The 25,901-nt window shown below is 41.7% G+C and overlaps 2 protein-coding genes across 2 annotated transcripts in view; one reads left to right on the top strand and one right to left on the bottom strand.

Moving 5' to 3' along the window:
• ACO2 (aconitase 2) overlaps window positions 1-12,827 on the bottom strand; it is a 28,916-nt gene extending 16,089 nt beyond the window's left edge. The window contains exons 1-7 of the mRNA XM_081877602.1: window positions 12,675-12,827; window positions 8,381-8,523; window positions 5,231-5,489; window positions 3,885-3,977; window positions 2,730-2,888; window positions 2,212-2,362; window positions 1,183-1,287 (exon numbers count right to left, since the gene is read on the bottom strand). Coding sequence (XP_081733728.1) covers window positions 1,183-1,287; window positions 2,212-2,362; window positions 2,730-2,888; window positions 3,885-3,977; window positions 5,231-5,489; window positions 8,381-8,523; window positions 12,675-12,710 — 946 coding nt within the window. The 5' untranslated portion in view covers window positions 12,711-12,827. The remainder of the gene's footprint in view (window positions 1-1,182; window positions 1,288-2,211; window positions 2,363-2,729; window positions 2,889-3,884; window positions 3,978-5,230; window positions 5,490-8,380; window positions 8,524-12,674) is intronic.
• Window positions 12,828-13,355: 528 nt separating this feature from the next.
• PHF5A (PHD finger protein 5A) lies at window positions 13,356-22,393 on the top strand. The gene is made up of 4 exons (XM_081877698.1): window positions 13,356-13,640; window positions 15,581-15,604; window positions 18,159-18,325; window positions 21,890-22,393. The coding sequence occupies exons 1-4, from the start codon at window positions 13,589-13,591 to the stop codon at window positions 21,977-21,979; spliced, it is 333 nt and encodes a 110-aa protein (XP_081733824.1). The 5' UTR covers window positions 13,356-13,588; the 3' UTR covers window positions 21,980-22,393.
• Window positions 22,394-25,901: the final 3,508 nt, after the last annotated feature.

Genomic DNA, 25,901 nt, shown 5'->3' with positions numbered 1-25,901 from the left:
GACTGATACTAATTATTCACCATATTTTGTACATTTAACTTATGTAAAGAGATTAAAGTTATATACATTTATACACATTGCATATTAATTTGGAAATTTATATGCACGTACCCAATTTTGCATTTTGGTTCATCATTTGAGTTGGGCTTTGTATTTCCTTGTTTTGGGTACCTTGAATGAAACAAGCTTCATGGAGCTTTTCCACAACATGGAACTATAGTTTGATCTGAGATCCCCCATGTGGTTGTAACCCTTGGACACACCTCTCAGTAGCCAACAAGACCTCCTGTCCTTCCCATTTTCTTTTTTAAATTTAAGTTGTGGGCTTTTCTGGAGCTATTTGGTTGGGAGAGGGTTGCCTATTTTGGGAGAGTGTTTCCCCTTTTTAAAATCTGTTTAGGGGACTGTAGATGTTGTGCTTGTTTGGGGGGAGGGGATTCTAAGCATTTTCCTTCTGTAAAATGTGCCTCCAGGCCCAAAAGGGTTGGGGACAAGGACATTTCCATTCTCCTCATGCCAGAGGAACCACACAAACCAGGTATATGTTATGGCTTATTTTCAATAATCTGAACCAGACTTTTCCAACCTGGTGCCCTCCAGTTGTTGTTGGACTACAATTTCCATCATCCCTGATCACTGTTCATGCTGGCTGGGACTGGTGGGAGATTTAGTTCACCAACAGCTGGAAGGCATCAGGTTGGAGAATGTAGCTCTGAGTCGTGGTTTATAAAACTGGCACAGTTATGTTTTAATCAACAATAAAGTTAATTCATTCTAGCTACATTTACTTAAGAGGATTGTAATTGCATAGCATAAGTTACCTTCTACAAGAGCCCTGACCAGTTGATGTTTGCCTAAAACAAACATGAACTGAGGAAAGGACACAAGCTGCAACTCTGCACCAAGTTAAACGACATGACACAGTTCAATTCTCCTTCTCCCCACCCCCCATCCCATTCTCAATAGCCTACCATCTCTGTTCAGTTAAACAATTTAAGGGAGCAACCCTTTGAATTCATGATTTGCTTTATCCCATTAACTCATGAAATGAAATGTCTTCTAGAGCTTCAGGTATTTCCCACAAATGAAAGACATAATTTCACACAAGGCAGAAAAGTGAAGAAAAGGAAAAAATGCCTTCCGTTTTGTATGACCCCTTGAAGTCCTTCCACAAGTTCTTACCTGCTCGTCCAGTCTTGGACAAATATGTTTTCATCCGGTTATTGTAAGGGAAGATCGAAGTGGTGGCACCAATCTCTGCTCCCATATTGCAGATAGTTGCCATTCCTGTGGTTGAAAGAAGTGATCCATACCACAAGTGAGATTGGAACCCAAGTAATTAAAGCTATTTGCAAGTCAGTATACTGACCTGCTACAGTCCACCATTTTACTTATGAGTAAAGAGCCAGGTATTACTGCTCATTAGACAGGAAAATCTCTCTTAAAAAGAGAGATTTGCTATGGAGTAAAAAACTGGATAGTTTGATTAATACACTAGTTCTACTGCAATCCCTTCCTCTTCTAATAGCAGTAATACTGTCTTTTCCAAGAAAACTAGTCACATTTTACTACCAATGACTATTAAAAAAAAATATTCTATAGATTTACATGTATTTTTAGGACCCAGGTAGTGACCAAACACAACCACCTGTGTACTGCTTCTGGATAGCACCTTTTGGGGCATGACGACATGAATTTACAGAAAAGCAAGCCTCACTTGAGCCACTTGAAGCCATCAGACCTATGAAACTGCCACTCCTGGCTAGGGCTGGGTGATATCTGGTTTTCAACATCGCGATATATCACAGCTAAACACTGCAATATTTCAATAGATCATGATACAGTATCTGAAATAATCGATTCCTGGAGCTATGTAGAGGTGGATATGGCAATGTCTTGGCAACTGCTACTACTTATGGGTCTAATTCTGAAACTGATAAATGTTTACTTACCTTTAGCATATTGTTACAACTGCTATATTATAGTACTACTGTACCGATAATGTTTAATGTTTAAATTAAGGATTAATACACAGATTCTTCTGCATCACACTGCTGATCTACTTAGCCAGTGGCTGCTTGTTGTTTTCTAATTCCACTCCCAAGGACCAACAATTTCTTTCCATCCTCAGTCACTGATCTGACCATTACCACCAGCTCCCAAACCTTCATGGTCCAAAATTTTCTAGATCTAAGGTGCTTTTTTTCCTACCTGTGCAAGAGATGGAGTCAACACCAGGCCCATGATACTCTATAATAGCTCCTGTGCCACCTTTCACAGTAAGTATGCCAGCCACTTTCAGGATCACATCTTTAGGAGAGCTCCAGCCAGACAGCGAACCTGTCAGTTTTACACCAATTACCTGAAGAACCAAATAAAATGAGTTAGCAGAAAGAGTCACTTCCAAAAATAAGTATGCAGATTCAGTTTCTCAATTGGCTGTTTCCTAAAATCCTTATTCTAAATATAAGAGAGATTCTTGGAGCAGAGATTCACATTCATTATCTGCTATTAAGCTCAGGTATGCTTAACTAAAGTTAGTGGCATCAGCGTGAAAAAGGGAAGAGTGGAAATTCAGAGTTTCCACTTGCAAGCAATAGATATATACATTTACACCAGCATATTTTGATATTGTAAAATCCCCCCTTTTTTTCTTTAGAAATAACCCTCTTGTTCACCTATCCCAACTGTCTGCATGGAGGCAACATTTATATGCTCCACTGTCTCACCTTTGGGCATTTGAGCTCCCAGGGGATTCCTGCCATGACATCAACTGCATCAGCTCCACCAACTCCAATGCAGATTGCACCCAAGCCACCACCATTGGGGGTATGGGAATCTGTGCCAATAAGCATAACACCAGGATAGGAATAGTTCTCCAGGATGATCTGAGAAAGAAGGAGAGATTTACGTAGACAAACTCTAAGGTGACGTAATAACTACCAAAATGGTTTGGAAACTTTTCTAGTACTAAAGCAGATTTAGAAGGGTCAATCAGTTTGGGCTGGCTATGAGTCATGCTCATCAGGGTAGGGAAGAAAGAAGCCATCAGTAAGGGACACAAGAGGAGCTTGCTGACACAATCAGATGAATTTAAAAGCTTCCATCTCCTAAGTTTCCCCTTGAACTCCTGCTCTCTAAAAATTCATAGTTAATTATAAGAATACAAACAGCTCAAAAAATACTGTGACCAGTTTACCTCAAGGTCAAATCTAATGGGATATATTAAAGGCCTTTCTACCAGGCCAAAGGAAAACTAATGTTACATTAAGAGAGTGAGTGAGTTCTGGCACAGAAAATGCCACAGTTTAATTGTGAAGAGCACAAATCCATTGCTGCCCCTTCTCAAGTCCCTGCTTTCAACAATGAATTTCAGCAGGAAAAAACCATGCAACGGACATGGTGCAGTGTCCAACTCTGCAATTCTAACCTGTCAACTTTCTCTTAAATTTGCGACTACAAGGAAAAAAATACTGGATTTTGGAACCCCCCCCAAAAAAAAACCTTCCAATGGTGTTCTAGAAAACAAAGTATCAAATTACACTCGGATCGGCATGACCTTGAATGGACAGCTGGAAAATCTGTCCAGAGCAACACACATTAGTCACCCTTTAGGACCGCATGTCCAGGGAAAATCGCCCACACAAAGGATGTCACAAAGTAGAGAGAGTTATTTCTCAAGGAGGGGATGGACTATGCCTATGCATCTCCAGGTAGAGCAGGGAAATACCTCCGCCTGAAACTCTGGAGAGTCACTGCCAGTCAAGGTGGCCAATATTGAGCTGGACAGACCAACGGTCTAAAACAATGCAAGTCTGCCTCCTATGTTCCTAAACCATATGTACTAAAGTTCTGTTCTTGCTGCTAAGGAAGAAAGAGTTTACCTGGTGAATGATTCCTGATCCAGGTTTCCAGAAACCCACTCCATACTTGGCAGCTGCTGTGGCTAGGAAGTTGTATACTTCTTGATTAATGTCCTGTTTATACACAGACAAAAATGAAGTGCATCTGTAAAGATCTTGGTATGGTTTCTACCCCAAATAGTTAAGTGGCCAGCCACCCCACTCTTCACCTTAATTCCTTGATTTTACTCTGGACAGATATTTTATTTTGAGAATGACATCCCAGTCAGATACCAAGCAGTTAGGTATTTATTTAATCTGCTGGTTGCAATTTACAATAAGTTATAATTTTCCTAGGCATATGTTGACAGGCATGATAAATAACCCAAACCTGTCTGTTGTGTTCTTTAAAAAAGGTCTGCATCCAGAGATTAACTGTATAGCTTGCATGAGTTTTATACAAATCTATTCCGTTTTCTTTTCAATTTTGTTATGGCAAATATAAACAACTGTATAATAATCGACTCTTTTCCAAACACTGCATGCTCCTCCTGTAGAACACACATATATATGTATGTACATTCTTCGGAGACACATGCAAAATGAGATACTGTGTCTGATCCCACCAATGTAATAGGCTGAGCCAATTAAAAACAACGCCAAAGATTATAATGCATGAAGGATGATTGTCTCCGTAAATCCTGCAGTGATCTGTTTCTATGAATCAAGAGGGCACATTTGTTATATTATTCAACCTGATATGCAACAGTCCAAATGCAGAACAAATAAAAAAAATCACTTCTTTCCCATGATTTTTTGGTTACTCTCCAGATATTACTTTGCTGACTTAATGAGCAAAAAGGTTCTTGAGCTGGAACATTTCAAACCCAAGAAATCACATGAGGTACCTTTATCATAACTACAACAGTGTCTACTACAGCAGTATTGCTCTAAGTCTTACTGTTTTGGAAACTAAGGTAAACATTTCAGAGGAAGAAGTGACAAGATGGAAAGTTATTTTAAAGGGCAAGACTGGAAAACATTAAAATATGCAGGATCCTCATGGCTTGCTGGGATCTAGGAAGGTTTTCCCTGTATTTAACAGGCTTACCTTTCATTAGTTTAATGGTAGTTTAGAGGCTCTTGCTCTGTATCACCACATCCGTTTAGTCCCAACTTCCATTTTGGATGCAACCTCATGCAAAGTGGTTGCTAGGTCTGAAACGGGAATTCTGCCAGTGACTGCTAATAAGACTGCAGCACTGTGACCCATAGGACAAAAAGGAAGAGGGGTGTTCTGAAATTTCACATATTGATTTAAACAAGCCAATTATTTGGCTGCAAGCTTCCAGTAAATAAAATGCTGGTATAAAATATAAATAAATGACCTTTGCTCTTTGGAGATCTTTCTCGCCACCCAACTGGGCTTCAATAAGGTGATCACAGTGGATGGTCGAGGGCACTGCCACTCTGGGCAACCCGCTACTGATGAACTGCAACATGGCCATCTGGGCAGTGGCATCCTGCATGGCTACACGGTCTGGCCGCAGACGCAGATATGTCTTGCCCCTCTCAATATCTTGCTTGGCAGGATCGTCTAAGTGGCCATATACAATCTTCTCTGACAGGGTAAGGGGACGGTCCAATCTGTTGGGAAGGAAACAGGGAACTTTATGTCTTCAGCTCCTTCATTGTAACCACGTCACATATTTCAAAATGTTAACATGAGACTCATAAAGGTCCTGTCTGCAGCGCCAGCGTAGGGAAACTACAGTCCTCCAGACAGGTTGGATTCCATTAGTCCTAGCCAGTGTTGTCAAGGGCAAAAGATGATGTGAGTTGTAGTCCCAACAACTTGAGGGCCAAAAGTTCTCCACCCCATTGTAGCCCATTACTTTAGCCCAGTTCCGTCACAGGTGAAGGCTCATTGTCAGGTTCTACACACAAGTATGTCGCTAGAGGAAAGAGCTTCAGGAGCTAATGGCCAGAAACAGTCGATCCTGTTATTAAGATGAATGTACTGCCTAGAATGTTATTTTTATTTCAGACCTTACAGATTTTAGATAAAATGGACTGTTTCAAGAAGTGGCAGAAAGATATTTCTAAATTTGTCTGGCAGGGCAAAAAGCCCAGAATAAAATTTAAGATTTTAACTGACGCAAAAGACAGAGGGGGCTTTGCCCTGCCAGACTTAAGACTCTATTATGAATCAGCGGCCTTCTGCTGGTTGAAACACTGGCTACTTCTTGAAGATGCAGATATTTTGGACTTAGAAGGGTATGATAATAACTTTGGATGGCATGCATATTTATGGTATGACAAGGTAAAGGTGCATAAAGGGTTTAAAAACCATATTGTCAGGAAAGCATTGTATAATGTTTGGAACCGATACAAAGATCTATTGGAAAGTAAAACCCCTAGGTGGTTGTCACCAATGGAAGCTAAAGCGGTGAAAAAACTTAATATGGACTCTAATTGGCCAAAATATTGTGAAATCCTAGAACAAGATGGTGAAAAGCTTAAACTTCAGAGTTATGAGAAACTAAAGTTCAAAGTTCGAGATTGGTTACATTACCATCAGATAAATGAGGCATTTAAGCAAGACAGGAAATTAGGATTTCAGGAGGAGAGGTCAAAGCTAGAAACAGAACTGTTAGAACCCAATACTAAGAACTTGTCTAGAATGTATAACTTGCTGTTGAAATGGAATACGCAGGAGGAAACGGTTAAATCAGCTATGATTAAATGGGCTCAGGACTTAGGTCATGACATTATGTTTGCTGACTGGGAACAGTTATGGACCACTGGTATTAAGTTTACGGCGTGTAGTGCCTTAAAAGAGAACATAATGAAAATGATCTACAGGTGGTACATGACCCCAGTCAAGCTTGCAAAAATTTACCATTTGCCCAATAATAAATGCTGGAAATGTAATGAGTCTGAAGGAACCTTCTACCACCTTTGGTGGACCTGCCCAAAGATTAAAGCCTTTTGGGAAATGATCTATAATGAAATTAAGAAAGTCCTTAAGTGGACTTTTTCAAAGAAACCGGAGGCTTTTCTCTTGGGCATGGTTGGCCAATTGGTGCCAAGGAAGGATAGGACATTCTTTATGTATGCAACTACAGCTGCAAGAATTCTTTTGGCAAAGTATTGGAAGACGCAAGAACTACCTACTCTGGAAGAATGGCAGACAAAGGTGACAGAATTCATGGGATTGGCAGAGATGACCGGCAGAATCCGTGACCAGGGGAGAGAGACAGTGGAAGAGGATTGGAAGAAATTCAAAATATATCTCAAAGACTCTTGCAAAATTGAGGATCGTTAAGATGTCAAGGGGTATGAATTAGAGAATTACAGCTGTAAACAATAATTTTAAGTTAATCTAAAGAGAATTAATATGGAAATTGATCAAAGGGTTGCTAAAGAATTGTGAAATAAGGATGCAGGGAAAGGGAGGTAAGGGGAAGTCATGTTTTATATGTTTTTGTTTTGTGTTCTGTTTGTTTTGTTTTTGTTGTGATGTGTCAGAAAACTTAATAAAAATTATTTTAAAAAAAAAAAAAGAAACAGTCGATCCTGATGCTGCATACACTCTAATGTTAGAGCTAACAAGGGAATGTTAGAGCTAACAAGAGAAATTTGGGCTCCAGAAGATTCAGGGCATGACGGAAAGCAGAGAATCCTGCAGCCCATAATTGCTTGCTCAACCAGGGTTTAAAAGGCAGGAGTGTTATACCAGAACTGACTCCTAATTGTTCTATTTAGCATCTCTAATTCTCATTTGAGATGTTTCCGCTTTTGTAAAATAAATACAAATTTGTATGACTTTTGAAGCAGTTTTTCATTCACGTATTCACCTTCTATTTTGGGTTAAAATCTCAACTAGTTACATGATAACAGCTTGCATGAATTGATTAGGTTTCCTGGATGCTACAGGTAGGGTGGAATGATTTATGGGATCTATGGCGATAATTACCTCACAGCTCTGAAGGTGACAGCACTTAATGGTCATTTTTGCTTTGATCCTAAAAGCTTTGCAGCCACGACTACTCATGAGGAACCAGTTAATGCAATTATTTTCATACTCAGATTGGTTACCAAAAGCTTGGAAGATGCAAAAATGACTATCCATAATAGAAGGTTATTTCTAGAAGCTTTATATTTTTAAATATATGCCCCCCACAACAGAATTCCACAAGTTCACTCACCACTTTAGAGTGCTCAGTTAAAATCGCAGCATTTAAAATGAAGTAATAGAAATAAGCAAGCACTTTTTAAAATAACCTGTGCAATTAAGACTTTAAGCCTAAATCTTTTTCTGATATTTTGAACTGAACCACTTTTAAGGAAAAGGGGAAAGAAACTGAAATAAAAAAAATTTGCCACCACATGCATTCAAGCCTCAATACATGAAAGCTGTTCAGAAATATTCCGTATTCCACTACGACTACAAGATTTTGCATACAAATATATTTTTGTAATAACTACTTTCCTCCCAGCCATTTAATAAGACATTTTTCAAGCTCAACTCTTACCTTTTCCGGACAATGTTGATGTTTTTCTCAAGCTTTTCATAGTTCACAAATTCACTGGGTTCAAACTGACTCATGGCCACTTTGGCCCTCTGGCACAGGACACGAGAGGCATGGTACCTCCGAACACCTTTACTCAAGGCTTGCTGAAATAAACAGACAAGGGAGTGCTTAGCTGTCACCATCAATGAAATGCAGACCTTACAATGAGAAATATGAGAAATACTTGGAAGCCACAGAATGTCAAATGCAAGATAACTCCAGCAGCTTTCACCAGCTACCGCCAACAGGATACTGGCTGCTTCCAAAAGGGATTCTGGAGATTAGGGAGCACCTGCAGCTGCAAGAAGACTAGAAGTACCACTTTGCGAATAATTTCTTTTTTCAAGGCCCAATATGCCAAGCCATTCCCTAAACATCTCAAGCTTGCAGTAAGTACACCTCTGCACACTCTAACAGCACCTCTCCAGTTTTCCAAACAGCACTGACCAACCCAGTGCCAATCCTTGCCAGAAGTCCACACTTCAAAGTTTGCAGCAAAGGCTGATAGGAGAAAGGTAGGAGAGAGAAGTGGCAGAATAGCAAAAAATTAAATAAAATAAAATGTCCCAGCAAAAAGAAAAACTGGTAAATCAGGGGAAGAAATACTCATAGCCTAGTTTTCTACTTGTGGGGAGTGTTTCTCCCACCCCTAACATGGGGAAGCATAAAAAATATGATCCCCATCTCCAATCTGAAGTAGTACAATCCATTTTAAAGCTCTGCTACTACTACTATCATCTTCTGCTGCATGTGTAGATAGACCACGTTAAAATCATAAATGTTCAGGCAGAATATATAGCTAGGCTGCCAGCTTTTAGTTAGTTCTCTTGAAAACTAGCCTACCTTACAGGGTCACAGTGAGGCAAAAATGCACATACAAATATAAAACAGAACAATTATAAAATTGTGAGGGGAGATGATTTCAGGGGAAAGTTAATTGATTGCACTGGAGATCTAGAAACACCGTTCACAGCAAAGAAGTGTCAGAATTTTGACTGCAACAGCACCATGCACACAAGTAAGAGATAGGCAACCACTGCATGTATAGACAAACTTTATTTGTCAAGCAAAGATTAGACCATTGTCAGTTGCTGTCACTATCCCCGAGTAAGCTTCCAGCTTTCAAATTTTAAGACTATTTTTAATATGAGACTGACAAACACAATACTGCAATCCTAATAATGCTTATTCAGGAGTAAATCCTGTTTAGTCAAATGGTACTCCCTAGTAAAGGTACTTAGGATTGTAGCCAAAGCTGTCTTTATGTCCTTGTATGACTGAAGAAGTCAGCAGATCTTTAAACAGCTTTCAGTTTCAAATCTGATCAAGTGATGGTCAGCCACCTTCACAATTTCTTGCATAAATCTGTCCTGAAAAATCTCAGTACAAAATTCTACTGAGAAAGGAAGTGACTCAAGACTCCAATCCTCAATTTGACTTCTCTGAGATTCATCACTTTGTGCAGAATATTAAAAACACTGACTCTACTTTAGATTTTCTGCCTATTGCTTTAGTTAAATGGAACTACAATTGGAAAACTGTTCACTTCATAACCCAAAATACAAATCTAGGCAACATTATGTTTGTGATTTCATTTTTCTGCTCCTATTGGCATTTTGAGTGAGCAGTTCACATGTTACCTCAAAGCCATCATGACTAAAAGTACAATACATGAGGAATGCCTCTTGCACAATCCCACTGAAATTAGTGTGACATTCATGTTAACAGAATTTGCACATGAGACATTCCAGGTAGATAGCTTAATTATGAGGGGAAAGAGGTGTTTAAGCAGACCATTACCACTGGTCACAGGATTAGGTCTCAGTTCAGTCATAGGTCCTTGGCCAACCACAATGGCATTTTTGTAAACATGTCAACATTACACCCCCACAAGTATGTGTTCTACTTTTCCTCTTCAAACTTTTCCCCTAGTTGTACATAAAGCCTCCTAAAGCAGGGGTGGCTAACCTCCAGATATTGTTGAACTCCAACTCATATCAGCTCCAGTCAACATGTCCAATAAACCAGGGATAAGTGGAATTGTGGTCCATCAACATCTAGAAGGCCAAAGGTTAGCCACCCTTACTCTAAATACTGCTTTTAATCTTAAGATGCAACCCCAAACTTCACTGAATTTTCAGTCCCCACAGCAGTCTTTCAGAGTTGGTCTTGAAAGCCTCGTTCCATTGTTAGCTTATCGGTGTGCAATCTCTCCTTCTACCTCAAGTTAGCATATACCTCTCAAAACTCTGACACAGCTGTTACTTTTCCAATTCTATTCTCTGCTTGCCACCTCCACAGTATCTTGCTTCTTAAACAAAATTGGAACTGTCCAGAACAAAACAGAAATGCTTTCCCACACACTGCTACTATATACGGTATAGTTCTGACTGTGTAGTATAGTCACAATACAGCTAGTTTCTAGCAGCTTCCCAGTACTTTTAAAGGGAACTCTCTACAGGTGGCAACCATTTTAGAAATGTCCAATTGATGCAAGATCACTGAGACACGGGTTCTTTTGAGCTTATACGTGCTCTGCTGTTGTGCATGGATTCTAGGAATTGAACTCCCATGTGAAATGGTCACCGCCTGTATCCATTAACAGTATAAGAGTGTGCTCATTGATGATCTACCACCTACAGCAGAAGGGTTTATACTTGATGGGCAGCTGATGGACCAAACAGCTAGAAGATCCAGCACAAATTCCTCCCTCAGGGCTGACTGTTCGGAAGTAGCATGCAAGCCCTCTTGAGTAGAAATAATCACAGAGTGTGTCCCCTCCATACACTCTTACTCAATGTAAGTGACTAAGGGCTTCAGGTTACATACTCCACTAACCCAGAAATAGTACCTCAGGTTAAGAACTTTGCTTCAGGATGAGAACAGAAATCGTGCTCCGGCGGCCCGGCGGCAGCAGGAGGCCCCGTTAGCTAAAGTGGTGCTTCAGGTTAAGAACAGTTTCAGGTTAAGAACGGACCTCCGGAACGAATTAAGTATTTAACCCGAGGTACCACTGTATTCCCTTATGCACATGGTATCTCTTTCATAAACCAACAATCTTAGCTTCAAGTTCATCCTGTCTGCAGTGTTGGTGTCCATCTTGGCTGTGAGTCCTGGAAGACCTGCTCCCTGCCCTGCAGGCCTTTACCTACCTGGCCTGGGCGGGCAGGATCCTGATTGATTCCAGCTACAAAAGTTGAGGATGCTGAACAGACTCTTGGACTGGGGTACTTTTTAGGGGGTTTTGTTGAGTAGGGTTGCTGCTGTAATCAATTTTTTTTGGTATCTTTATTTTAAATATTATTTATGTGGAAATTGTTTTAATTTGTGAACTTTTGGTATTTATTGTTTGTGTCTACTTTTGTTATGTGTGTAATTATGTATTTTTTGTTGCAAACTGTCCTGAGCATGGTTTGAACTACGGAAAGGCAGCATACAAACAAAGTTATGCATGTCCATCTCATACCTAAGCCTGAGCTATTTGGTTGATTGAAACAAACCAAAATTTTTTTAACAAAAGGTATTACAAAACATTACAAAAAGTAGCAATACATCTAACATTTACAGCTTGACTATTTGGTGCTTAAGTTTTACAGCAAAATCTTCTACATTTTTACTCAGAAGGAAACCCCATTGAGTGGCTCGCCCAAATAAGAGTGTATACAGGATTGTAGGGCTAGAGAGGTTAAGTCCTACCTACCCAAAAGAAGTTCTGTGCACAATTTGTAGCGTAAAATTTGGGGAACTATTTGTGTGAAACGAGCCACAGGGAAGAGGCCTATTGCTGAGAAGTGAATTCCTATGCCACCTACCGTGTGTAGGTTGTAAAAATCCACCTATCAATACGACTGCATGCATAACGGTACAATGCGTCGTTTATAAATGCCGAGTGTGGAGGGAAGCCAGCAGCGACGCAGAACCCCAGTAACCTTGCCCTCACCTTGAGTTCGTGAGCGGGGTCCCACCAGACAGCACACCAGCCCCGGAGACAGCACGAAGCCTTCGCTGGTGTACATGTGTTGGCATGCCAGGGCTTTCTACGGTACTGCCAAGCAAACATCCCTCCTCGCTTGCAGGGAGTCACAGGCGGGACCGGCATGGAGGACACATTGACCTACAGCGAGGAAGCGGAAGGCCGAGCCCGAAGAGCAGCAAGGGGCGCGCAGGCCTCGACCCCCACTGCCGACTCCGCCAGCTACACTCAGCTTCTACCGCTTGCTCTGCCCATAACCGAGTCTACGGGTACCAGACTCACCTGTAACCGACTGACTAGGACACAGTACGGCGCCATTTTGTTCACTGACAAAGATGAAGTCGCCGCGCGATAGCGTCACACGGGGCTTTTAAAGGACGTGCCTCGTAGGCGGGGCCTAGGCCGCGCCCAACAAGTCTCCTTTTAAATAGAAGCGGGCACGTGGAAACAAAGTGCTTCCGGAGGCATGACTTCTCCACAGGAAACCGGTTTCCTCGTCAATAATAGTACATAGTGATAAGAAAATGCAGAGAAGTCCACCTTTAAAAAAATTGGAAATTTCCGGGTTTACGTGGGCATACGTATTCCCTGTCCGCTACCATAGTACCGAAATTAAGGCTGCCTGTCCAAATCAATGGGGAAGTCTATTAGCTTAGCGTAGCTGACTGAGCAGGAGCAGCGCGTTCACTTAGAAACAAAAAAAGTAGCAACATTGGGAGTATTATGTTATTTCTGCCTCGGGTTGCTACGCTAGCATCGTGAATTCCTCCCCAAATTTCTATGAGCAGCTCTCACTTCCGCCCTTAGAGAGGGAAAGCAAACGAAAGCTGAGGCCTCTGTGAGCGTTTCAAGTCTAACTCTACGCTGCCCGCCTGAAAAATGGGTCCAATCTCTAGCGTGCTAATGACGTCAGTCGAGAGGGCGGTACTCTGCCAGGTCCTGAAAGAGAGAGAGTTGTAAATTGCCGACATTTCCCCTCTTCTAAAAATATTCTAAGGGCTACGAAGAAACACGTTGTTGTTTATTTGCGGGATATTCGAGTGTGGTAACCCGACGCGGTAGCGCGCGAAAGGAAATTAAAAGCCGGTTTGTGTGGAGGTGGGCGAGTGTGTAGGACCTGCGCTTTCCCCAGGACCTGAAGGGGTCAAAGGTGAAAGGCCCGTAACGACGGCGGCGCGAGGCGAAGGGGGTCAGAGATGGCCAAGCACCACCCGGATTTGATCTTCTGCCGCAAGCAGGCGGGCGTGGGTGAGGCCCCCTTCCTTCCCTCTTTCCCTCGGACCGGGAGCCTAGGGGGCCTGGCCTGCGCGCGCGGCGGGAGGCGGGCGGAGAGCAGCGGCCGGGAAGGCCACACCGGCCGGGTCTCCGAGGCGGGAGGCTCCACTGACTTCTGCCCTGCTCCAAACGGCAAAACGCGGCGAGGCCTTACGTCTGAAACGGAATTGCGAACCGGCGCGCTTGGGCCTCGCTCGTTGTGGCTGAAGTCGTAGCCGCCCAATGAAATCGACCGGCGGGAGATTCAGAAATGGACCGGCGAAACCTCCTTCTCCGCATCTCGCAAGCGGCAGTGAACTCGGGGGATTCCGTGCCCTCAGATGCAGTGATAGTCGCAGGCTTAGGTGGCTTGAGAAGGAGCTTTAAATCAGCCGAGGTCTAGTCCGTTTAACCGTTAGCCCTGACAGCTGAATTCAGAGCATAAGTTCTGTATAAAGTAGTTGCTCCTTAATGGCTCTCCCATCCTCAGGTTGCCAGCTGGCCCCGAGGATGGTTTATATTGCATACAAATGCATCTCTGGGGCCCATCACTGTTCCTCTCCTCCCCCCCCCCCCGTCAGATATTCCTTAACACAGTGCAGTGTTTGTCTGCCAACCTTGCAGCTGTCATAAGCAGACCTAGATGGAAAAACAAGTACTGTATATCTGCTGCATCACTGTGGCTTGTAGGCTTGTAGATGGAAGCATTTAGGTCCTGCTGTATAATATTAGAACATGATTTGCACACTTAAGTTCTGATCAATCCCTAGCATCTAATTAAAAGGATTTCAGCTAGCTGGGCTGCAAAAGAGGAGATCCTCTTGCAACCAAATACAGTACTTGCTTAAAGTGGAATGAATGTTGTATCAGTTACAACAGTTTTACATGAGTCACATAGTCATATGTAACGTCCTACATTTCTGTCCCCTTCCCTCCTGCTTTTAACTGATATTTTATTAACTGCTTCTTAGCAGCAAGGTTTTATTTTTATTTTTTAATCATACTTGCTACAAGATTTTCCTACCACACAACTACAGGTTTGGGGCCACCTGCCCTCTGAAGTTGGAAGTTTACATGATGCTGCATCACTCTCGGCCTGTGACGTACATAAGACATAAGGCTTTGTTATTGTATTTTCATCAAAATAGCGCATTCTTTGCCTTCATTCCCTATGAGTATTACAGTCTTACTGTTGTTTTGAAAATGGCAAGCTCTAATCTTGGCAAAACACGTTAGGCAGAGTGAGGAAAGATTATGTTTGCTTTAAGTTTAGTCCTGCCAATACAGTATTAACAGTGAAAGCCTACGGTTGCATTCCTAAACACACGTGCCTGGAAACAGGTCCCACTGTTTGAAACTGAAGAAAAATATAAAGGCTGCTTTTTAAAATATACTCAGGTACTTTGTGCCATGTGGCCTTGCTGCCACTGCACTGTATCTAGCTACTCACTGATTAAAGTTCGTTCAGTTTACCCTTGACTAAGCATGGATAGGATCAGCCCTGAATATCAGTCTGGATAGGATCTTCTTACGGAATACCAAAAGTTAAGTGTTTATTAAACATTTTAGTTAATTGCCTTTAAAACCTATTATTCTCTCATAGTTCACCCATCCCCACCTGAATATGAGGTTAATCCTGAAGAGTAGTACAGTGGTATCTCAGGTTAAGAACTTACGGTAATTAGTTCTGGAGGTCCGTTCTTAACCTGAAACTGTTCTTAACCTGAAGCACCACTTTAGCTAATGGGCCTCCCACTGCCACCGCACTGCTGGAACACAGTTTCTGTTCTCATCCTGAAGCAAAGTTCTTAACCCGAGGTACTATTTTTGGGTTAGCGGAGTCTGTAACCTGAAGTGTACGGATTCTAGAAATAATGTGGAACTTTCAGAATTTCCAAATGAATGTTATTCATTTTTCTCTGTTTTTATTGCAGCTATTGGACGACTGTGTGAAAAATGTGAGTATAGCTTTTTACATACTGTGTGTCTTCTGTGATTTGGAGCCCAATATAGTAAATCAGGATTTCTTCCAAGCTGAGTCTTCTAAACTCTGTCTTCTAAAATGCAATTAAACCTATAGGTATAACCAGTGCATTTTTTCTAGAAAAATAAGTGCCAGTACTCACCATGAAGTTGTTACAGTAAGTGCCACACTTTTTAAACAACAAAAAGAGGTGTTGATAGTGCATACTCTTGATTACCCCCTGAAAACAAGCACTGAGTATCATGCCATTTTAAGTTTAAAATTCTAGCTACACATGTAGTATAATCCTATATTTGCATATTCAGAATTTTCCCACTATGTTTACTGAAACTTACTCCCAGGCAAATTAGTATAGAACTGCAGCTTGGATGTTCAAGACTTGCCATAGACTTGAGAAACTTCACCTTTTCACCTAAACCTGTTTGAAACACTTTGGAATCTAAACCCAAGAGAAGAGAAGGAATATAAAAATTGGCAACATACCTATATGTTTACTTAATTAGATAATTACTTAGATAATTTAAAAATAAAGTAGTCATGGTGGATCAATGTTGTATAGATTGTAAGGGGTGTGTGTGAAAAAAGTTGGTAAGAGTTTAAGAGAAGAAAGGAAAGGGTTGAAAAATGTATCAAAACATGGCAGCCATTCCGTCCAATCCCTCAAACTTCATGCTTCCTAAGAGCTTTGCAATGTTAAGCAGGGATGTCTGTGTTGCTCCAGTACTACTGTAGCTACATTTTTAGAATGTCTGAAGAGACCATGGGCTGTTTCAGATGTAATGTTAAACCATAGTTTGACACTGGCAACTTAAGACTTCAAGGAAGCAGACCAGGAAAGCAAGGCACCTGTGAAAAGAAGGAAGATGTGCACCAGCCACAGGCCTCTTGATTCACCACGTCATGCTTTGGACTTTTGTCCAATCCAGCCCACAGAAAACACACTTAGCATACCTGATATGCTGCAGCTGTCTTTACTGGCATTTTAAGACACAACAGTCACACATGCATTATCATGTGTGCTAATCAGGGGCAGTGAAATTCAGGCTCAGGGGCCAAATTCCAGGCCTTTCTGCCTGGCCCCTGGAATTCTCCCCAGGACACACCTCACTGACCATGCTTTATACCCCAGGAGCTCTTGCCTGGCTGGAATGTGTCCTTGAACTCTGATCATTCCTCTTGTACTCATGGATGGAGGATAGAGAGGGTTGATTGAGTGTGCATAGAAACTAGGCTATTTTACAAAGGTAAAATTTAAATTTGGTGCCATGCCCACTTTTGCCCCACCTCACCCCACCCACCATTGGCATGTAGCACCAGGAAGGCTGCCCAGAAAAGAATGCAGCCCTTGGGTTGAAAAAAGACACACACCCCTGCACTCCAGAGTCTCCAAAGCACTATTGCACCTGTTCCTCTGGTCCTTAAACAGCACAGGTACCTGTAAAGTGAAAGCAAAACTTCAGGCCACATAATGACCAGGCTAGCTAGTGTCCATTTTGAGGTGAAACTAGGCAGAAGTAAAAGATGTCAGAAAGGATGAAGTTATGGGCAGATTATGGCTTTTCTTAATATCGCTATTGGAGTAACATATGCTGTCTCTCTTGGTCATAAAAGGACAGGATAACAGCACAAGCTATTGCAGACAGGAAAGAGATGCTTTTTCAGCCCAGGGATGCAGAGTAAGAGAGTAGAAGGTGCTGCACTTGGGTGCTTCCCAGGGCTACTTGCCACACAAATGAAATGGCTCCCTACTCCTGCCCCATCTTCGAAACTAGAAATAAAGCAGTACTGGGGGGAAACTATGAGATGGTCTGTTGTAGCTGTCACCCAGGAGGTTATCAGCAGCTTTCTTAAAAAGAATTTGTTCACCTTCCAAAAGAAAGAGCAAGTTAAACAAATCCTTAGTAGGAATAAAGATCAGATGGATGAGAGTAATGGGATATGAAGCTCTTCGTCTTTAGGTCATTTGCTTGGATATGGTCCAGGCTGGCAGTGCTTGTCATTACCATCTGTTGGCTATTTACTTACTTGCTAACTTTGGTTCCATACCTCAAGAGCTATCTACAGCAATAATGGCTTCAATTATGTATGTGTGCACTTGCCCGTTCAGCCTTTCCTAAAGCCAAATTAAGAAAAGAAGATTCACTGAATATACCTTTCAAGTGTAGAAGATTGCATTGGCATTATATGATTGATGTATCTGTGATGCTGCATTCTGTGTTCATCCCTACACAGAGATGCTGATTTGGTGCTACATATGATTAAAAAATTCAAAAAATGTGGCAGACTGGTTTATGGAGAAGTTCAATCAAATGCCAGTTGCTTTGGACTTTTATCTGTAAACAACTCAAGCCATTGTATTTGGGGTGTGGCAACTCCACCTTAAACACATCTGCCTGGAAGCAAACCCAGTTAACGCCTTTCTTTTGTAGCATGTTCTGTGGGTAATCTAATAAGCTGTGTATATTCTTTCTGTGGGTGGCTTGTCTGCATCTTTTCTTTCACTTGAAATACATGTACTTATTTTGCAGGTGATGGCAAGTGTGTTATTTGTGACTCTTATGTGCGGCCCTGCACACTGGTGCGCATATGTGATGAGTGCAACTATGGGTCTTATCAAGGGCGCTGTGTGATATGTGGAGGTCCTGGTGTCTCTGATGCATACTACTGTAAAGAATGCACCATCCAGGAGAAAGATGTAAGATTGTTACAGGGGTTTGCATTTTTCCGCTCTCTAAGTTGCAATTGTTTGTTCTTAAATATTATCGTTGGCCCATGTGTTGGTAAACATCTGAAGCCTGGGATGCTTATATTCTAATATCTATATGCTCTCATGTCCAGTACCTTCAATAAAGGCTTATTCGTACTTGTCTCTTTCAAAAGGGCCCTAAAACGAACATAATTTATAATTTCAAACTCTTCTAAAATAACTTATGGCTGCAAACCAGTAGACAGATTTCATTCATGGCTTAGATTACAAGAGATCAAGGACAGGGGTTTAAAAAATAAAAAACAGCATTGACAGTTGAACCTTTAATTTAAAATTATAGAATCAACTACTAGCCGTTGTAGTGTAGTATTATTCTAAACAGCAATCTGGGTTAGCAGTCTTGGGGTGGGGTGGTTTGTAAGTAGCAATGGTATCATATTTTCTCTTCAGTGATACAGTCCTACAAATTCCTCTGTAATGTCACTTGTTGAGATTCCTCCGTTGCAGGGGGTTAGACTAGATGACCCTCAAGGTCCCTTCTATGAATTTGGGACACCTTATATTTTTGTCGGAGGATGGGTATTACAATGTTGCAGCAGTAGAGCTGGTGTTCTTCTGTACCAGAAACCCTTACAGTAAGAGCAGATTCAGACTGTTTTAACAATGAATGAGTACAGGAAAAAATGCTTCGACTCTAAAGTGGCCTTGTGAAAAATAGGTCAGGGCTCATGCATCTTTAATAGTTGTAGAGAAGACAGAAGGTACATCTTTTAAAGGTGCAGGAGCTCCTGTGCTCTCTTTTTTCACCTCGCTGCTCCAATTGTACCAAAGAAATGCAATTATCTATAAAGTGAAATGCACCTGTTTTGCTGGTTACTATGCAGGGACAATAGAAGTGACCTTGTTCCTACCCAGCCATCTCGCATTTGAGTTGAAAAATAAGCAGAAGTAGAGAGCATGGCTCTTGAAAATGGAGTAGCTGACAATTAGCTTCATTCTCTCTGATACTAACTGTGTAGGAAGAGCTTGGGAGGAGGAGGTTTTTAAAAAGGAAAGGCTTTTTGAATTTGCATATACATTACTTGATGATTTGCAGTTGAATGTGTATTGACTACCTCCATTTAAAAGTACTGTTTGAGATGCTGTGACATTAGAGCCATCTATGGTGTGATAGATGCTTTATGAGTAAATTGACATTGGATTCCACAGTTGAGTGCATGTTGAATGTGTGCATAAACTCGTCTCAGCTGTAGACAGAAAAGAAGGCACTAGGGCTGCTAGACAGTATGAAGAAAATGGGTCAGTAACAATGGGTTCTTTTAGCATAAAGTACTGCTGCACCCAGGTTAAGATGGAATTCTATGAAGAGGATCCTCTCCAAATCAGACAGATGCTGAAATGGCAAGGCCATGAAGTGCAGTTGGAAATGGTTTTAAAGCTATTTCTATACTTGTGGGAAGTTTGTCAGTGAATACAATAGGGTAGCCAGGTGAAAAAGAGGCCAGGGCTCCTTCACCTTTAAGAGTTGTGTGGACGCCCTGTCTGCTTTTGCATCTGATCACACAGTAATGAAAGTGGCCCTCCAGAAAATGTGGCATAGGGCACACACAAAATATGTCACTTCAGACTGGGGAGGTATTTATTGATTTCCTGTGTCAAAAGTGTAAACTGAGGAAAATATTGCATCTGCTGAGCGGGTAGGTTGGTGAACAGAATCCAGCACCCTGCAAAAAGTTCACAGATCTATCAGCTTAAATGTAACTGAAAATTGTCTGTAAGGTGGGTTCCTCCAGCTGTAACTGTACCACGCTCTGTTTCTTCATCCCTTCACAGCAGCTATTGGAACAATAGGCAGTCCCTGCCTACCCTGAATCCAAACTACCCTGGCATATTCAACAGCAAATGATCTTCTACCTGCCTAACCCTGTAGCTGCCATGCCAGTAGTGTTAGAAACTGAGACATGAAAGCTAGGAGCTAAATGGCATCTTAGACCTATGTTATGGGTGCGGCAACAGAATGTCTAGGTGCGCTTTTTTTGTAACAAGCATACAAAGCTGAAAATGAATGAACTGCAGCTAAAATATTATGTTCATTTTTCACATGCTCTAGTCTTTCCCCTGCCTACCCTCCTAATATTTTTCAGAGGGTCTCTTCTCCAGTATTCAGAGAGTAGCTGGAAGTGGGGAGGCAGAAAAGGGTCCTCCTTTCCTTCCACTCTGCAGTTTTTAATCTGAACTCTTAGGCACAGTACTACACCCAGAGCTCAGAAACTGCTCGTGCTAATGAAATTCCCTGTCACAAAGGGAGTTTCAAACACTGCATGCCAGTAGCAGTCTGTAAGGTGCCACAGAAATGAGAAAGAATGCAAAATGGAGAAGCTTCTCAAAAGTGCCAACTGAGATTCATTACAGCTCAGTGCATTTCAGAACATCAATTCTTTCTTCAGGAACTACCATAAGCCATCAAATTCTGTAAGTCGAACAGCAGCATGCTATTTGACTCCTTGAGGAGCTCACATGTTGCTTTTTCATTTTCTAGCTCTTATGGTGGTTTAGATAAATCTGAAAATATGCTGATGTATCCACAGAAACCTGAAGCAAAGTTTTTGAGTCGGGCTTGCAAAGTGCTTAATCTTCTTGCCCTGTACAGCTCTTAATATTTCTCACTGTCCATGCCTGCTTTCTTTGGGTAGCCATGTCATACTCAGAGTAGAAACATTAAATCAATGGACTTTCAGTAAGTCAGCCATCACTAACTTAAATATGTTGCTTTTCAGGGGTCTACAGAGTATTACTTTGATCTTTTAATTCCTCTGTCTTTGCAAAAACACTCCAAATTCCGCAAAGCCCCAAACACCAAGGCCAGATTAAATAAAGGAACTTTGTGCAACTTATTCTGGATGTAGAATTCATACGCCCCGGTAGAGAAAATTTAATTGCAGCACTATCCTAAAATAGTGTACTCAGAAATAATTAAGAGTACAGTGGTGCCCCGCAAGACGAATGCCTCGCAAGACGGAAAACCCGCTAGACGAAAGGGTTTTCCGTTTTGGAGGTGCTTCGCAAAACGAATTTCCCTATGGGCTTGCTTCGCAAGACGAAAATGTCTTGCGAGTTCCTGCGGGGGTTTTTTCCTCCCCCCCCCTTTTTCTAAGCTGCTAAGCCGCTTATCAGCTGATCCGCTAAGCCGCTTAACAGCTGATCCGCTAAGCCCCTAAGCTGCTAATAGCGCTAAGCCGCTAAGCCGCTAATGGGCTTGCTTCGCAAGACGAAAAAACCGCGAGACGAAGAGACTCGCGGAACGGATTCTTTTCGTCTTGCGAGGCACCACTGTATGTAGAATTGCAGCCTTTGTGGCAGAATCACTGTTGGACTTCAAATGGAAGGTTGGCATAACTATCTGTAGCCAGTACGTGTATCAGAATCGGGTCTAGTGTTGAGGGATGATTAATTTTTTCTTGCACACCCTATCTGAGCTGTGAAGTAACTTGTATGATACATTTATTAGCATTACCCTTGTTCTAACCATATCCCTTTTCTGTTCCTTTTCAGCGAGATGGCTGTCCCAAGATTGTCAATCTGGGCAGCTCAAAAACAGATCTCTTCTATGAGCGAAAGAAGTATGGCTTTAAGAAAAGGTGATCCCATCTCCACCATGGTACATTTGCTGGAGACTGCAAGGATTCTTTTTTTAAAAAAGGACTGCCATCTTACTGGAAAGCAGCTCATTTGTTCTTAGTCCTTAAAATTTGTTGCAGAAACTAGTATGTAAAACTCAATTTGGAGGTTGCTGTCTTCCCTGCCATTCCTCAGTGGTCCCTAATGTTACCAAGGGAGTTGAGCATTTTTATTGCATCTGTGTCTCAGAGGAAGGAGATTTACATTTCAGCCCCTGTGACTTCCAATCTACCCCTTTATAGATAAGCAACCTAAATTTCTGTTGACTGAATCCTTTCACTTAGTGTTATGACCGTGCCTATAGTTTCTCTGACGTAAGCCAAGCCACAGCATCTTTGTGAATTATGCATCAATAAAGTTTTATAGTAGTCTTCTAAAGGAGGGTCCTGTTTCTAAATCTCTCCATGTTGTTCTTTCTGGGCTCCTGTTGTTAGATATGTATAAAATGATATCCTCCAACAGTGGCAAGTTTGAAGTCCACAGCACTGAAAGGCTTTAAAGAACAGCAGTTCATATTGTCTTAGCATGTGTCTTGCATCAGTGTGAAATGCTTATGCAGTAAAACCGCCATTCTTGCCTACTGTTGAAAAAGTCTAGTTGCCACTTGAGATTTACCCAGTTTTGTTCTAGTGCAATTATCCACATAGAACTAGTTCAGCAGCAGGAAAATGACATCCTACTGCTGCTACAGACAAAGACCCATGAGAAGCAGACTATAAAAAGATGGGTGTTGCCCTGCCCAGTTATTCTTCCATCCCATAAATGGCATTGTTATGAGCTGTGATTACCAGATTCCAAATCACAGCCAGACATTGTGCACAAGTTGTCGTCTCTGAAGGGAAATAGTTGGTGTGGTAAAAGGTGTGGTAATAAATGTGTACTTCTAAACACCAAGGTGCCTCTACATGGTAAAAAGCTACTCTCCACAGAACAGGTTCAGCAAGAGAAGCAGCAAGCTTTCTACATACTCGCAACCCTGGACCTCAGCCTTTGCTTCCAGGGTTTCTGAAAACAGGTCACTCTTAACTGACCTTATTCAATTCCATAGTCCACTGTGCCTGTTAGGCAAAGCATATTAACACACCACTACAGCATAGCCATGAATAACACTGTTTCTCAAATGCTATAACTAGAACAGGTCTTGGTATACTCTGTACTAGCTCCAAAAGCTTACTTTTGGAATTTTGATTTTTATAGCTGGGTTCGTAATATTTATTGTCTTTCCTATTTTTTTAATGCGGGTGAAGCTTTTTTTCTTCTTTTTACACAAAATGGTAATGGTTCTAGGCTGTTACTGAGCTAGTGCTGGGGACCAATAAGATATATTACCTTTGGGGAGCAATTGGATGGGAGGATGGGCCCAGAATGGAAAGACTCAAGACGCAAAATATTGTAAATCTATCCAGTCATGTAGCCACCAGTGCCACAATGGGGCAGTGTGTCTGGCTGTTAACCAGAAGGTTGGTGGTTTGAGCCCTCCCAGGGATGGCTGTGGGCAGGATTCCTGCATTGCAGGGGCTGACTAGATGACCCTTGAAGTCCCTTCCAACTCTACAATTCTATGCTTCTATGATAAATTAATTCTCAAAATGAAGACTCTGTACTCTAGATTGGTAGTGCTTGCAACCCCAGTTTGGCACAGCCATGTCTTCATCTGTCCTACATCAGACATCATATCAGGTATAAAGCAGGTAGGCATGGCTTAGCCCAAATGACCTTAATGGGCCAAATGGAGAGGACTGGTGGGCCATAGGTTCCCCACATTGGGTATATGACGTGGAATGGTTGAAAATGGCAAGAAAAAGAAGATGATGTGAAAAAGCATGAAAAGTGTTCAGAACATGACTTGTGACATGATTTGTGGATCTTGTCTTGGTCTACTCTATGTTATAGACTAAAATATTTGATAAAAAGAGAAGTGACATTCCTTTTAATGTGAGCTACTGTCTTGTTTAATGTGAGCTACTATCTTGAATCCCCGCGACGGGGTGAGCTTCCATTGCTTGGTCCCTGCTCCTGCCAGCCTAGCAGTTCGAAAGCACCTCAAAGTGCAAGTAGATAAATAGGAACTGCTCTGGTGGGAAGGTAAACGGCGTTTCCGTGTGCTGCTCTGGTTCGCCAGAAGCAGCTTAGTCATGCTGGCCACATGAGCTGTATGCCAGCTCCCTCGGCCAATAAAGTGAGATGAGCGCTGCAACCCCAGAGTCGTCTGTGACTGGACCTAATGGTCAGGGGTCCCTTTACCTTTACTGTCTTGTTAATGAGGAGTTTTGCTTCTACTTGGCACAGATATCTTAAATTTGATGTCTTTGTGTAATGTAGCCTTTTTCAAACTTGTTGGACTACGACTCCCATCATCCCTGACCACTGGTCCTGGTATCAACAACATCTGGGGACCCAGGTTTGAGAGACTGGTTTAATGCCTAAGAGTCCAACAAAAATGACAATGTAAAGCAGGCTGCTCAGATAAGAAATTTATTCTGATTTCTTTGCAACTTTTTGTTATGAGACTAAACATCTTATCACCAAGCTGGATGAATTCCACTAGCCGCATGTGGCAGCCATCTAGGGGCTCAATAAACTTGATTTTACTTCCTTCCTGGACCTGCAAAATTGGAATGGGGGAGTGCTTGGCATGCCACAATAATGTGGCTGGTGGGCTATTTTCAACTTGAAAATTACAAATTATACAGGCCTGCATTAGTAAATCTCCAGGGAAACCAATGTTACCAAGATACAGTGTGCACTACTTTTAGCGACCTTGGCACTCAAAAGCTTGTACCACTTGATGTGTCACTAATGGCATAGGCTCCTTATCTTTCAGTTACAAAGTTTAAAGAGTGTTTTTAAAAGATTTAAAAACAAGTGCAGCCTCTACGGAGAATAGCTTCTCCAAACCTGCATTTACCAATCCTAAATCCAGTCACTGTATTTCAGCCTGGCTTTTCCTCTGAAAATGGAGCCCAAAGCCTGCCTTGTGAGATTATTGTATAGAAAGAATGAAGCAAAGATTTATGGTATGGATGATGTACTCATGTTGGTCCTACAATAATACAATTTGTAAAAAAAAAACCCATACACACAAAACCCATACACAAAAAAAAACCCATACACAGACATGAAGGTCTGTGTAAATTGTGCTCTTTGGTGTTGAGAATATATTATGTACCTTCCAACTAGCCCTGCTTCAAATGCATTGTTATGTTCATATATATGCCTTTGTGTCCCATTAGATGCACAGCTGGCCAAGTTCTATGAAAATAAAACTTGCAATGTTTTGTCTAGGCCTAGAAAGGAGTCATAACTACTAAGCTGAAATTTGCTCATGTGAGGAGACCTGGAATGGCCCATAATAGCCCGTTAGTAATATGCTTTAATCATGTGTATCACATGCCTGATCATCTTCCTGAGTCTTACATGTAACCATCATAAAATGGGTGTGATCAACTCACAACTCAGTAGTTCTCTGTCTCATGGCTTCTCAGACTATTCTTGTCAAGGGAGCAATTATCTTACCTGGTCAAGTTTTCCCAAGTCAGGTAAGCACTTGAGGGAAGGCATAAAGACTGTGAAAAACAGAGTTGCCCCCAAGATTCCCAGCTTGGTAAGTCAACTCAGGGAAATGGACATAAAGGAGGGATGAGGAATCTATGGTGTTGGATGCCTACATCCTATCATCCCAGTGAGCACGATCAAAAGGAGGGATGGAATTTGTAGTCAAATCATATCTGGATGGCCACAGGTGCCCTATTAATGCCATAAATCAAGAAGAGGATGGAGGAGAATGGCTTGTTCCTCCCCTCACAAAAGTCCACACCTCTCACCTTCCAGTCTTAAGATATAGAGAACTAAATTGGAGGATGATTTGAGATGAATAAGTCTGACT

Source organism: Podarcis erhardii, assembly GCF_964252035.2.
Source record: "Podarcis erhardii genome assembly, chromosome: 10".
NCBI classification, from domain to species: domain Eukaryota; kingdom Metazoa; phylum Chordata; class Lepidosauria; order Squamata; family Lacertidae; genus Podarcis; species Podarcis erhardii.
This window is presented reverse-complemented; position numbering and strand designations above follow the sequence as displayed.

Coding starts and splice junctions, on each gene's coding strand:
- PHF5A (XM_081877698.1), top strand. CDS start 13,589: ATGGCCAAGCACCACCCGGATTTGATCTTCTGCCGCAAGCAGGCGGGC. Junction 15,605..18,158: donor TGGACGACTGTGTGAAAAAT/GTGAGTATAGCT, acceptor CTTATTTTGCAG/GTGATGGCAAGTGTGTTATT. Junction 18,326..21,889: donor GCACCATCCAGGAGAAAGAT/GTAAGATTGTTA, acceptor GTTCCTTTTCAG/CGAGATGGCTGTCCCAAGAT.